This window comes from Rhagoletis pomonella, unplaced genomic scaffold, assembly GCF_013731165.1.
Source record: "Rhagoletis pomonella isolate Grant_MI unplaced genomic scaffold, Rhpom_1.0 Rhpom_scaffold_00001, whole genome shotgun sequence".
Classification (NCBI taxonomy): domain Eukaryota; kingdom Metazoa; phylum Arthropoda; class Insecta; order Diptera; family Tephritidae; genus Rhagoletis; species Rhagoletis pomonella.
Genome location: NW_023458555.1, coordinates 71374738 through 71389687, shown reverse-complemented (window position 1 = coordinate 71389687; position 14950 = coordinate 71374738). Strand labels below are relative to the sequence as shown.

At 36.8% G+C, this 14950-nt stretch overlaps 1 protein-coding gene across 4 annotated transcripts in view; it reads right to left on the bottom strand.

Annotated features, from left to right (window-relative positions):
• LOC118747555 (C-1-tetrahydrofolate synthase, cytoplasmic) overlaps positions 1–14950 on the bottom strand; it is a 247948-nt gene that overhangs the window by 77480 nt on the left and 155518 nt on the right. For all 4 annotated transcript variants that reach the window (XM_036481630.1, XM_036481607.1, XM_036481623.1 and 1 more), the window contains one exon: positions 2293–3444. In XM_036481630.1, coding sequence (XP_036337523.1) covers positions 2293–3444 — 1152 coding nt within the window. The remainder of the gene's footprint in view (positions 1–2292; positions 3445–14950) is intronic.

Genomic DNA, 14950 nt, shown 5'->3' with positions numbered 1-14950 from the left:
TTTTGCATCCACGTAGTTTTTTGAAAACCTTTTTTTTTAGGAATCGTCCGTTACTCTCTTTCAAGTTGCCGCTGGATAGTTATCGCTAGGGATCTAGTCGAACAGACCAATACATATCGTCACCATCTACCATGGAAACCAAAAATCCGAAAGTCTTATCGAAATCATTAGGAGTATAAGAAATGTGTTCAGAATCCTGTAAGAATTTCTTTACGAATTTTTAAAGAAAATCGTAAGAGGGAGTTGACACGAACTCGTTAAGAAATTCCCAGGGACCATAAATAACAGTTACTTTTTTCAACAGCTAAACTTGGCCAGATATTTTTAAGTCGAAAATAAAAGTCCTTTCCGCTTATCCAAATTAAACAATTTTGGTATCAACTTAGGTCTATGTTCAAGGGAGGTCGTAGGGTTGAGTGCGGAGAACAGTAATATGCAAGTGTATGCAAATATGTATATACATGCATACATATGTATATAATAACAAGAGGTAGATTTTTGCTTTAAACTTCAATAATTACGCGGTTTATTTTCTCATTGGTAATTTTAACAATAATTAGAATCAAAGTGCCAGAAGGGCGGATTGGAAAAACAATAGATGTAGATGCAGTGGCGGTCAGAACAAGACCTACTAAAGTAGTTAATTGCTGGCACCCCAAATCATGCTCAACACTTCCGCTTGACGCATCAACCCACAATGCTCAACAATCCCGCTTGATGCATCACAACTCCTCCGAAGTTGCCTCACGGGGCTCTGTATGGCTTTCGGCCTACATACGTGGTACAAGAGCTACCATTGGCCACAGCGCCTACCCAATTTTCTGACTTAAATACATAACCGATGCTCAACTCGCTTGACGCATCAAGCCACAATGCTCAACACTCCCGCTTGAGGCATCACAACTCTTCCGGAGTTGTATCACGGGGCTCTGTTTGGCTTTCGGCATACAGAGGTGGTACAAGAGCTGCCATTGGCCACAGCGCCTACCCAATTTTCTCATTTGAATACATAATCGGTGCTCAACACTCCCGCTTGACGCACATCCCCAAAAACTCTTACAAACTTTAAGTGGCAAAGCCACAGCGCTACAAGCCATAGGGACTATACATGACTTACAACCATGCAGAGGTGGTAACTGATGCTTATCATTGGCCCGACGTCTATCCAAAACATTTTTGCTTTAATAAATTTTTATGCAAATACATTCATCCTGGTCCTGCCCTCTCACTGAGTTACACAGACTAAAATAGCTTTAAAACTGAAATATTAAAACGAGGAAAGCCAGCAGAAAGCCAGCTATTGAAAAATATGTAAATAAAAAATGTTTTTTTAATTACTATAGAACAAACCTTGGGTCAGGTATATGCATTTCTTTTGTATAAAATTATAAAAAAATTTATATAAAATATAAATAGAAGTGGTAGCCTTCGATCGTTATTTCTGTTTAAAAGCTATTTAAGCCCTCTTTCATTTGGTACCAAGTTTGTTTACTTAGGATATATCCGGAAAGACTTTCATTTCGAACTTAAAAAATATCTGGCCAAGTTTGACTGTTGGAAAAAAGTAACTGCTATTTACGGTCCCTGGAAATTTCTGCACTAAAATTAAAATTCTGAACGATTTCTTCACAGCGCAAAATGATTATCATTGCTTTACCGGTTGTCTGACGAAATTTCTTAAAGGAATAGAATTGTGCAGATTATATTTCAACTTAGAAAATTCAGCAAAGATCGTAAATGGGGAATAAAGATTTCTTTACAAATGCTTTACGATTTCTCTACTATTCAGATTGCTCTGAAAGTATGGTTTGCAGGAAATGGAAAAAGGCGCTATCTGACAAATTTAAAATTTTACAGCAGAAAAAAACTTTTCAAATTTAATTGAGTATTTTTAAGTATTTTTGTATCGGGGTGTATCCGAGAGCAAACTATGGGGTATTTCCTTAGTGACGTAAAAAACATATTTCTGAAACAGTGTCATATAGGGCCTTTTGCATTGATGGTGATGCATATCGTCCCGTTTCTGCCTTAATCACGTATCTACAATTTTTGGGAAAACTAATATTACCACTTATGGCAGCTATTTAAATGTCACACTATTTGAAAATAGAACAAAGAATTAATGAGGGTGCTCACTACTGTTAGTGGAACCAGAAATATTAAGTAAAAAATGCGTGGGAAGAAACTAAGCATATTTTCTTACACTCTCTAAAATACCTCTATTGCAGATACGAGGTTAAGGCAGAAACGGGACCATAAGTATATTCTCTGCGAAGTATTTTCAGGACTTACGTATGGCGATTAATAGTAACAATAACTGGGAGTCCGAATTTCTGACCATTGGAAATATGTTGCAGCAGATTTGGCAACCCTTTCTCCAGTAATTGTAAGTTCTCCTCGGTATATTGTTTATTGAGAGGCGCTCCTGACGTAACTGCGGGCCCGCCTCCATGCATTTTGAGCGCCCGAACTGTAGCCACTAGCACCATGGCATTTGGTTTGAGACCTGACGAACGACATTTAACATTGCAAAATTTTTCCATGCCAATGTCTGATCCGAAACCTGCCTCCGTACAAACAAACCCCTTTTCACCCACTAATTTTAGACCAACTTTGTCAGCAACAATTGAGGAACATCCATGAGCAATATTTGCGAATGGACCAGTGTGCACCAGAACTGGTGTGCCTTCTAATGTTTGCATTAAAGTAGGTTCCAAAGCGTCTCTTAAAAGCACAGCAAGGGCACCAGTAACACCTAGGTCATCAGCAGTTACAGGTTTGCTGCTGCGGTCGAAAGCTACTACCATGTTTGATAACCGTCGCTTCATGTCCTCCATATCAGTTGCTAGTGCTAGTACGGCCATTATTTCACTAGCCACTGAGATAGCGAATGATGTCTTACGAGTCAAATGTTTTTCCGTGGGCGATTGGCCAATCGTAACTTCGCGCAAATACCGGTCGTTAATATCAATGACTCGCTCCCACATTATTGTATCGGGGTCGATATCCAGACGTGCAAAACGGCTTTGTTCTTCAGGCGTCAACGAATCAGGATCGGTTTTGAGTATTCCCAACCGTTGCAGACGTCGCAATTGTATTTTCGAAAATGTTCGCTGACCTTTAATACGCGGTACAAGACGATCGTAAAGAGATGTATCCTTCTGCGTATTTTCATGGAATATACGGGTGTCCAATTGAGCGGCAAGTAGGTTGTTGGCTGCCGAAACAGCATGGATATCACCAGTTAAATGCAAATTGAATTCATCCATGGGTATCACTTGGGCGTATCCTCCACCGGCAGCACCACCTTTAATACCAAATGTGGGCCCTTGTGATGGTTGTCGCATGCAGGCAATGGCATTTCGACTTTTATGTGCACAAAGTGCCTGAACTAATCCAATCAGTGTTGTACTCTTACCTTCGCCCAGAGGAGTAGGAGTAATACTAAAAAGAAATTAAAATATTTATGTATGTACATATGCATGTCCATATGTACCCAGTTAGCAAAATAAACAATCTAAATATCTTCTAGGAGCTCTTCTTGTATCATTTGAAAAAATAGAGCGTCCGTGCTCAATTATTTAATCCTTTTTGGGTATGCTACGGCCAGCTACAAAGCCTTCTGATTGAGCTTTCAGGAAAATTAGCACCAAATAATTACTCTGTATAAATTTAACTTGATTCTAGACATGCACTGACATGTCCACTGTGATTATTTTGTTTGCCTTCGAATGCCAGTTCTGTCTGAAGATCTATTATCAGTGCAACGCCTAAAGAGTTTGTTTTGTTTTCTTTTTGAAAAAGCCCAGCTGGAATCGTTTGTTTACAAATTTTTGGCTGATAAATTTTGTGCTGAAAACCGTTTCCATTTTCCGTTACTTATTTATGTAACTGTGTATATACTGTAAAATTTACGAAATATTCCGAAACTCAAGCATTGTTTGTTGAGAAATGAGAATTAAAATTCTTGTTTAATAAATTAAAGTTATTTAATAACGTTTCCAGCGTTACAAACGTTCCATTTAGGGATGGAAAAATTGATTCCGATTCCACTCTAGAATCGAAGATTTTCTCGAAATAATCGATTTTAGAGAACCGATTCTAAATTTTCGGAACCGATCGAGAATCGATTCTGAGAACTCGATTCTCTTATTTTTCATATATCTACCATAAATGTTAATCCTTCTGCAGCATTTAGAATTCACCCCTTCCTGTAATGTTTTGGGTCATTTTGACCCAATAATAGAAATTAGTCAATTTTAAGAAAACAAAAGATTTTATTCAGTTAATATTTTATTTATAGACACTTTATCGGCAAGTGCTGTATTCTTACCGGGTCAAAGTTGCCCTTAAATACTAAGTAATAATTTGGGTCACAATGACCCAGAAATACTGTGGGTGAATGGAAAAACTATGTTGCCTTCTAGAAAACAAAATAGAATAATAAACCATTTTATTTTTGCAAAACCATAGCTGATTACGCTTTTAACGAATAGACAAGGCCGCAGCTTTTTTAAAATTGCCTAACTCTGTTATTAAAGTTTTTTTCATGAAAATTGGGTCATTTTGACCCAAACGTTACAGAAGGATTAAGTAAGACTAAGTAAGTAAGTAAAAGAAAACATAGAGACGGTAGAAATCAAGGTACACTGAACAGGTAGTATCAGTAGAGCAGCTGATTTGATTTATTTTCAAATTATTTGGTCTCGAAAATGTCAAATATTTTTAATTTTTTCTCACAAAAATTCTGAATTGTTAAAATCCATTTGCATGTGAAACCTTTTTCCATACAAAACAAGCGATTGAATAGCAGCTTTTGGAACGTTCGCCCAACTCAGCAGCACAACCGCTGATTACTGGCCCTTGTAAAGGATGGATCAATGCTTCGAGAAGCAAACAAATTTACTAGGAAAGAAAGTTGCATCAATTTTTATTTTTTCCAATTTCAATTTTATATTTTTTATAATTTCTTATATTTCACATGGCACGCTTTGATTTAGAAGAAAAAATTCAGAACAGTTTTTGACACTTTCGATACCAGAAGCAACAACAAAATACACGCAAATGTTGTTTTTGCTCTACTGATACTACCTGTTTAATGTGCCTTGGTAGAAATGAATTTTTGAAAAGAAGCAATTTTAAGGAGAAGATTCAAATTTATTTATTTTCCATATCAAACAGTACCGTGAATATGTGTCAATCACACATTTTATAGCAAATGTATTGTTATGATTTATTATTAAAACTTTTGTTACAATAATATTAATTGATTCATTATAATTAATAGCATTATTAGCTATGATTGATAGATAGCCTTATTATATAGACCTTATTCAACCTAAGGATAGACCTTATTTCGTGTTTACGAACACGCGAACGCTGCCCCAAGGGTACTGCGAACTCAGCGTCCTGCAGGCCTGCTTAAAATTAACAAAAGGCGTGTTTTATTTGACGAGAAATTTAAGGTATTAGCTTATTTTGTATGGAAGACTTAGCCATTATAGTTATGTTGGCTAAGTCTTCCATACAAAATACGCTAATGGTTTAAATTTCTCGTCAAATAAAACACTGAACCGATTCCAGCCGAATGATATGTACTTGATGATACGGTCTCCAAATGAAGGCGGCGTACTCTAATTTAGACCGAACAAAAGCAGTGTACAAGGTTTTAAGAGTATATGGATTGGAGAAACACTTACTATTGCGACGAATAAAGGCAAGCATTGAAAACGATTTAGAAATAGTATAATTTATGTGCGTGACAAAAGTAAACTTGGAGTCGAAAAAGACACCGAGATCTTTCACTTCATTAAGCGAATCTAAACGGGTATTGCAAATATGGTAAGAAGTTTGGAAGGGCTGCAGCAACTTGGAGAAGGTTACTTGATGACATTTCTTTATATTAAGAAAAAGCCTCTTTTTTACACACCATAAATACAGCCTGTCCAAATCAGCCTGAAGGACAAGTGAGTCATTCATCTCTTTAATTTCGTAATAAATTTTAAGATCGTCGGCATAAAGCAGATAGTTAACAGCTGAAAAGCATGATCCTATATCATTTATAAATTATAAATAAAATGAAGAATAATGGGCCCAGTATGCTGCCTTGTGGTACACCCGAAGTGGAAATTATAGTTTTAGAATATATTCCATCCAGGAGAACTGAACTTTTCCGACCACTAAGATACGGCATAATCCAATTAAGGAAGCCGGAATGAAAACCTAAATGGTTGAGTTGAGCAATTAGGACAGAATGTGAGATCCTATCGAAGGCTTTAGCAAAATCAGTGTAAATTACGTCCACTGGGTGACCATTTTGGAACGCATAAAAGCAATCATCGGCGAAAACTGCTAAATTACTTATTGTAGATCTTCCCGAAACGAAACCGTGCTGATTCGGGCAAATCAAATGCTTAAGATTAAACCAAAGTTTAGCCTTTATCACGCTTTCAAAAAGTTTTGAAACTGTAGATAATTTAGAAATTGGGCGGTAGTTTCTTACATCAGCTTTATTTCCACTCTTAAAAATAGGGGAAATGTAAGCACGTTTCCAATCTTCGATGAAATGCCTGACTCCAGAGATTTATTAAAGATACGTTTTAAGGGTTCAATTAGAGACGGGCAGTTTTTTAACAGAACTACGGAGAGACCGTCCATATCAGTCGCGGTTGAAAATTTGATGTTTTTTATGCCTTCAACAATGTCTTCATCTGAAAGAGCTAAAGACCCAAGATTAAAAGTAGTACTTTCGGTACAATAATCGTAAGAATGTAAACTAGCATTCTCAGCATCGAGTATATCCTCGTCCGAGATGAAATTAGCCGCAAAAAAATCTGCAAAAAGATTGGCAGCATGAATATTATCACTGACCCCTACCATTTGTCTCACAGTGTAATAGATTGGCGCTTACACATATGTTAATGTTTGGCCGAGCTGCTTACCACTACACCACAGCGGTACCAATAGCCTAATATTAAAATGCACAATTTATGCAATTAAAAGAAAAAAATTCTACGAATTTTGGTAAAAATTTCGAGATTTTAATTAGATTCTGAGTATGCGGTTTTGTAGCCCATTGAATTCTAGTAGAATAAAGTACAAGTTTCAAATGGCTAAAAATTACGATTGATATTTCAGAATTTTTAAATAAGCCCGAAATTTTTACGAAAGTTTGTTGAATTTTTTTTAATATTGCACAAAGTTGGTAACTTGGATTTACACGGGTTTTGTTAAAAAAATAACCAAAATTAAATAACAACAAAAATTATACGGTAAAACTTGGCAAAAAGTGGTTCGGCTAAAATATTTTGACCACTGTATGTATTTTTTATGAGCTTTTATTTAACTTGGTCATCCCGCGCAAATCGCGGAAATTTCCAATCGATTTTAAACTGACTTCCCGACAAGTTAGAGACTTGAAATTTTCAGCATAGTTCCAATCACGATAACAATGCAATTTAAAATGTAAATGAATTCTCCATATGGTCCAGGTCTCTTGATTCAAGGGCGGTCAAAAAATAGTAAGATTTATGGCTAACAGAGCGTAATTTGCCAAAGAACGTAAAACCACTATAAAATTGTTAAAACTGCCGGCGCGCCGCGTCGGTAGTGTAGCAAAGCTATTCCTAGTCTAGATATTAACCTCGTTGTAGGCATCATATCAAGGAGATACAATTAAAAGACTCCAGATGTCGCCCCACCAGAAGAAGCTGAATATTGCGCCTAAATATATGCCATGCTACAGCGAAAATGGACGACACGCCATTTCTTTAAATAAAATTAACTGCTGCTATATGTACATATGTATGTTTATACAAAACGTAAGCAAACAACATTTTGCTTGCCAATCTTCCGTTCTCTTTCATTGCAAGTTGAATTATTTTAATATCTATTGCAAAATTTTGTACATAAAATAAAATAACACTTTTTAATATACAACGCTTTTATAAATGGACTAAAAATTATAAAATAAAATAATGTAAAAAAAAAAAATATTTTTTAAAAACAAGCTTTTATTTAACCTGTACAATCAAAGGAATAAAATGAAGTAGTGTAACAAAAGATTTTTTAGCAAGAAAAGTTTGTCAAAACTGCACTAAAATGAATAAAATAAAATAAGTTAAGGTCTCGTTAAAGGAGTTATTCAAACTCTAATGAAAATTACTAACAATTTGTACTAATTTACTTCGTTTTTAAAAAAGCTTGTCGGCGAATTCAGCGTACATGCATAATTGGTTAGGTATGTATGTATATGTATGTATGCAGATATTTAAATGCCGGTTTGCTATTCGCGCGATTCCTTTGATTGTACAGGTTAAATAAAAGCTTGTTTTTAAAAAATATTTTTTTACATTATTTTATTTATATATTTAGTTGGACGTGCACATTGTACATAAAGGTATGTACATCAGTGTTGCCGCGAATCAGTTTTAGTGGTAGCCAAATTCCTTTAAAAAAGGTCTAAAAAAAGAGCTAAAAAAAGTCGTTTTGGCTAAAAATGGTAGCTAAAATTTTTTACTTACATATAAATATATAAGTATACACACAAACATTTTGAATAAGTAATGGTATAAAAAAACAATGAACACTGGGTAAAAAGCTAAACCTTTTTGTATAAAAGGGGAAATATACGACACCAGCTTGCTGGCTCCATCAAGTGATTGTACCATCAGGCTTGAAGCATATAACTTACCAGCATGCTGGTACAATATTTATTTCTTTACAAATGAGGTCGAGGACAGATCAAAATGATTAGAGCCGAAAGTTCACAATTTTCCTACCATTTTGTTAAACATTGTTTTTTTTTTTTAATTCACAACTGCAATATCGCGAACTTAACTTCCACAAACACTGCTTTGACTCATATAGTGCAGGAAATTTCAGCCAAAATACTTTTTACTTAGTAAATTGAGCTAATTTCACCACTCACGACACCAGCATGCTGGTACAATCATAAAATTTTCAAATAGTTTTTGAAATCGCACCAGCAGCTGGTTCAATCACACCACAAGAACATACACGGTCAATCGACATGATGGGCATTTAACAAATTAAGCATATTAAGGGCCGTAAACTTATATATATTAAACTATAGTTAAATCGCTAATAGATAAGTGAACAGCCCTAACTATTTTACATTATTTATGTATAAAAACGTAAGGAACATACAATACATATATGTATATATGTATATCAGTCTTTCTTAGTTTAAAAATTCATATCTTACATAAATGAAAAAAAGAGATAAAATTAAGCATATAAAACTTTTTCACGCCATGTATGTATAAATTCTCCAAAGGGCTAAAAAAAAGGGCTAGGGGCAATTTCAAATTTACGTGACCAAAAAAAGTATGTGGGAGCTAAATCTAGCCACCAAAGGACTAAAACGGCAACACTGATGTACATAACAAAGTTAAAAAATAATCTTCCCCCTCCTCCCTCTAAATTCGGTATTGTGCTTGATATACTACTTAACCATCTAGCGCCTGAAGCTGAAGCCGGTTATTGTCCCTTGTTAGACAGACTTAGAGCCAGGGTTCGGAAATATTCACTCACCTTCGTACGCGAACGCGAACGCGAACGCCAACGTAAACGTATCAAATATTCCCTATTGATTCTCCTTCGCGAACGAGAAGCATAAAACAAGTCCAGATCGTTCGTGTTCGCGAATGTTGTCGCTGTTGTTCGTACGCGTATTTATTGGTAGCAGTGTTGCCATTTTAGCCGTTTTCCGGCTAGATTTAGCCGGTTGCGATAGCAAACAGCCGGAGAAATTTCGATTTAGCCGGCAGCCGATTTTGCTATTTGCCTTGTTTTCTTAAATTTCAAATATGTATATATGTTTCCATTTTTGACTAAGCGACCCAAAATCTGTTAGAAATGGCTGCTAGCCTTATCGTGGAGAAAATTTTCATGTCAGGCAGGATTGTATGAAATTGGGCCGATTTCGCTTATTTTTATTTTAAACAAAGAAGGGATTTTCTTCATAAAATGTTTGTTATAAATGTCTTAATTTTAAGTGTGAAGTTTTATTCGCAAACTTAGAAAATAAGAAATTGTTTCACTGTTAAGACTCTTAAGATGCGTTTGTGTTTGGATATAGTGCCAACAAACAGAATAAATATTACATGTAGATATTGTCTTCCCAGATAGCCCATATTCAATTCTGCCTAAATTAAAAAACATAATTTTTGCCCACTCCCAAAGGTTTAAGGTAATGGAAAAATAGATATTTTCAAGCACTATGTACACATATGTATTTTTTTAAACAAACGTTTTTACTGAGAACTTATTTAAATTCCAATACCCGAATGCCAACTTGAATTAAAGGAACCAACACTGAAGTGAGTCAAAATGAAAATAAAAGAGCACAAATTTCTATGTAAAGCAAAACTCTCTGGGAATCTTACGAGACATCTCCCGGTCATATGACCGGTCATCTCAATGGGAGATCTGCAGTCTTTTAGCATCATATTTTACATCAGAATTGAAGGGATTTCAGTAAAATCTGAGCAGTTCTTTTGTGTAACTGTGATTTTGCATCCCTTGTCAACATATGGCCTCGGCTGATGTTAACTTAAGGTCGTTGTTTTACTCCCTTAAAACTGAAGGGAAATTTTTACAGCGTTTTTTATGTGTATTGGTTTCTATTTGAGTGTATTGGGAATCGGTCAGTCTGAAAAGGCCTTGTAGGGAAGATAATAGGTTTGTTCGTCGAAAATCCAGCGAGAATTATCACTCATAATATCAGATAGTACTAGTAATAAATAGTTTTTTTTACCGAGTACCAAATCATTGGAATTAACTAAATTAATTAAGTAAACAAGTATTAACTTACATTTTTCATTTTAAAATCGCTCCAGTTTGTAAATTTTTAAATTTAACGAACTTGTTTATTCAAATTACCGTCGACAAAAATCCAACCATGTCATATCTTTTTCCTAATTGCAAATTCTTGCTGGCAAAATTTTTTCCGGCTCGAATTTGTAACTTCTTTTTACTCGTGATTTATTTAAATAAAACATGTGAAATTTAGTTGAAACAGTTTAGCCGGTTTTATTTGCCAATTTAGCCGGTTCATCCAAAAACTTCTGGCAACACTGATTGGTAGACCAAACAGCGTGCGTTCATATATGCAACTATAAGTGGCATCGATGCCTTCGCGAACGTTCACTGCTGTCGTTCTCGTTCATAAGTGAATGGAAATGCTGCGTCAAACATTCGCGGTGTGGCTAGAACTAGTGGTATTCATCTAAACCGATAACTTTATCAAGCAGATAATCTTATAAGTTTACGCACTCTGTTACATGAACGACCCACACTCTCTTTTCGTTTACACATGCGACAATAGTCGTGTTTTCTTTGGTTATAGAGCTCAGTATCACTAACTTTATACTACTAGCACGAGGATAAAGAAATTAGAGAAACTAACTCACTAAACGGGAAAAAATTATATTTACGAGATAATATCTATTTAAATAAATATACATATAACATAAGGTCTATTTATTTGAAGCAAGTTAAAAGAAACAATGGCAGAATGAATTTGCGTGCAAAATTTGTATGCGGATCCCGATTATTGGCCAAGAAAACATAGCTAGAGTTGCGACAGAGTTGCATTGGCTTCAGTTTATCAAGTTTATTCAGTGAAATCGCTGGAGAAATGTATCAGAAATGTGTAAACGAGTTTCCATACAAATTTTGACAGTTCATTTATAAGGTTTACACAATTATAAGTTTATACGGTTCACAATGCATGTAATAAAATGATCATTGTGAATTCAGCCATTCGACTTATTTCGTACTTCTGTTAACTCACCCATTCGACTTTATTTCGTACATCTGTGAACTCACCCATTCGACTTTATTGTGTACCTCTGTGAACCCACCCATTTCCTCGCTCCTACTTCTTCAGTCCTTTTATTACTTTAACTTCACTTCGATTTGCAATTGCCATCACTAGAATTTTGTCATTTGCTGAAGAAGGAGGGCTAGAAAACTGCGGTGAGTAAACTTTTAAAAATGTAATTTGTGATTTATTAACCACATATATGTATGTATTCGCCTTTTAGAAATAAATATCTCCATTTTTGTATCCATCACATTTCTGTGCTACAGCGTAAACGTCGCCTTTTCATTTTTACGGAAGATTAAATTCGCGAGCCCTCGGCAAATGACAATTTTATTTCGCACATTTTAAAATTCAGCGAATTTGCAGCCATTTTGTAATTGCCGATTTTTTGTGCCAAATCCTAAAGAGACTGTCGAAGCGCGCCATTTTGCGACTTCTCGTTTTTTGTTCATCGACCAAAGGATTTGTTTTTAAGTGAAGCGAATGGGCACTCCACCACGCCGGAGCCCCAGAAATATGCCAAACACGAGTACACCAGGAAATGAAGTGGCCGCTTCGTCGACGGGAATTAAATCTACTTCCAACACATATGCAACCGCCGCAAAGTCATCAGGTACCACCACTGCAGCCATGAGCAGCTCTTCCGCCTCTGTTGCTGCGCCGTCACAACACCAGTTATCAACCCCACAGGTAAGCCTTGTACATAATTTGCATATACCCTCTGCCACCATCACGAAAACACCACGCATAGAGTTGCTGAACAATCCTGCACAGCCCAATTCCGTGCAACAAAATTTGCCTGCTCAGCAGACACGTAAAGCCCACGTGGAATCAAATGCCTGTTCCACAAACGGTAGTAGTGTCGCCGGTAAATCACTTGCCCTTTCCGCAGTGCCACCTGCCGAAGTTCCCGCCGCCATTCCAGGATCAGCTTCTCCAACAGTACAGTCGCATTCGGTAGAAAGCATGCTTATTTGTATGCAAAACCAAATAGAAATTTTACAGCGCCAACTTAAAGAGGCAGAAGTTAGGTTACCAAATTCAGAGTTGGGAAAAGATAGAGAATTAACAACTAGGCAAAATAACGTTTTTTCGGCTGCTCCAGTTACACAGATCATCGAAAGTTGCGCCATGCCAACAACAACAATTTCGAGCCAAGCGAATACCGTTGCGCATATACAGCAACATGATAGCAACATGTCGCCTAACGCCTTGCAACAAAATATGTTTACGCAACCAGTGTACACGCATCCAACGACATTTGCTCCATGTTTAAATAATCGCGCGTCACCTTATGCCAGTTCGCCAAATCCTTATTCGGTAGATTCTGCTATACAACTGCAAAGAGCAGCAAATAATCAAATACACGTTTTTGGTTCTACAACCGCACATAGAAAACTGATTGATCTTCCGGAGTTTTCTGGTCAGCCGGAAGACTGGCCAATATTTTACACAGCTTACGTCGAGTCGACTGCGGCCTATGGTTATTCACATTTTGAAAATAACCAGCGTTTATATAAGTGCCTCAAGGGTGAAGCTCGGGATGTAGTTAAATCCTTTTTAATTCATCCAAACAATATTAATGCTGCTGTTGAACATTTGCGTACACGTTTTGGTCGTCCTGAGTCGTTGATCCGTAGCCAATTAAAGCAAATTCGAGAAATTTCACCCATCTCGGAAAATAACGTAGGTAAATTAATGCAATTTGCGACAACAACAAAAAACCTTGCCATATTTTTGAACTCTATTAATGGTGAGCAGCACTTAGCTAATCCAACGTTGTTGGAAGAATTGGTAGGGAAGTTGCCTATGAGCAAAAAGATTGAATGGGCCAGACGTGCAGCAACTATTTCGCCATATCCAAACATTCAACATTTTAGTGACTGGCTTTCAGAAATCGCCGCCTTAATTTCTGTTGTGCTAGATAATGAGCCACGAGAGCCTCGACGCCGACCAGTTTTCCATGTCGCTGAAATTCAACGTAACAATGTCACAAGTACCCTTAAGTGTTCAGTATGTAGCGCAAAGCATAAACCATTTGAGTGCAAGCGATTTTTAGATGCGAGCATAGCAGATCGTTGGTCTATCGTCAAACGACATCGACTTTTTTTTAGTTGTTTGAACTATGGTCACTCTACCCGAGATTGTCACAAACGAAAACCGTGCGCGATAAATGGTTGCGGAAGGAAGCATAATAAACTTTTACATGAACAGCAGAATGTGAACACGTGCGATACAGGTAGCCTCACCACAAATGGTACAACCCAGACTTCCAATTCAACAAATGAGGCAGTTTTAAGTTGCAAAGCCAACAATAATCCCAGAAATAAATTACTTTTTCGTGTAGTGGCTGTGACACTCCATGGGCCAGCTAAAAGTATAGATGTATACGCATTACTAGATGAAGGGTCGTCGGTGACAATGGCCGACAGAGACGTGTTGGAGGAGTTGGGTGTCAGTGGTCAACGAAAGCAGCTTGACATACAATGGTTCGGGGGTAGAACGATTCAGGAGCCCACAGTTTTGGTTGATCTCTACGTAAACGGACGTGGGTTAAGAAAGAGGCATAAGCTACGCAATATTCACGGAGTAAACAATCTTAACCTACCTACGCAAACTTTGTCAGAAAAAGACTTGTAGAACTTGAAGCTTGATAGCAAGTTTACCCCGTCGTTTTACTCCAATGTTAAACCGAAGCTTCTTATAGGTTTAGATCACTGTCATCTCGGGTGACCTACTGAGACCATGGGCATTAGAGGGAACGGCCCATACGCAGCAAATACTGAGCTTGGTTGGGTAATTTTCGGACAGACTAATACAGGATCTAATTCAAACGCTACATGTTTGATGCTACATGCGCCAGGGGAGTTGGAGCTTCACGATATTGTTTCTGACTATTTTAGAACAGAAAACTTTGGAGTGAAATCGGTGCCGCCAATAATTAGTGCTGAGGACATACGTGCGAGGGAAATTTTGGAAGCTACCACTTTGCAGTTTAACGGAAAATTTCAAGCAGGTTTGCTATGGAGAGCAGACGATACTGTGCAGCCTGAAAGTTATGCAATGGCTCTTAAGCGGTTAATTGGTATTGAGCGAAAA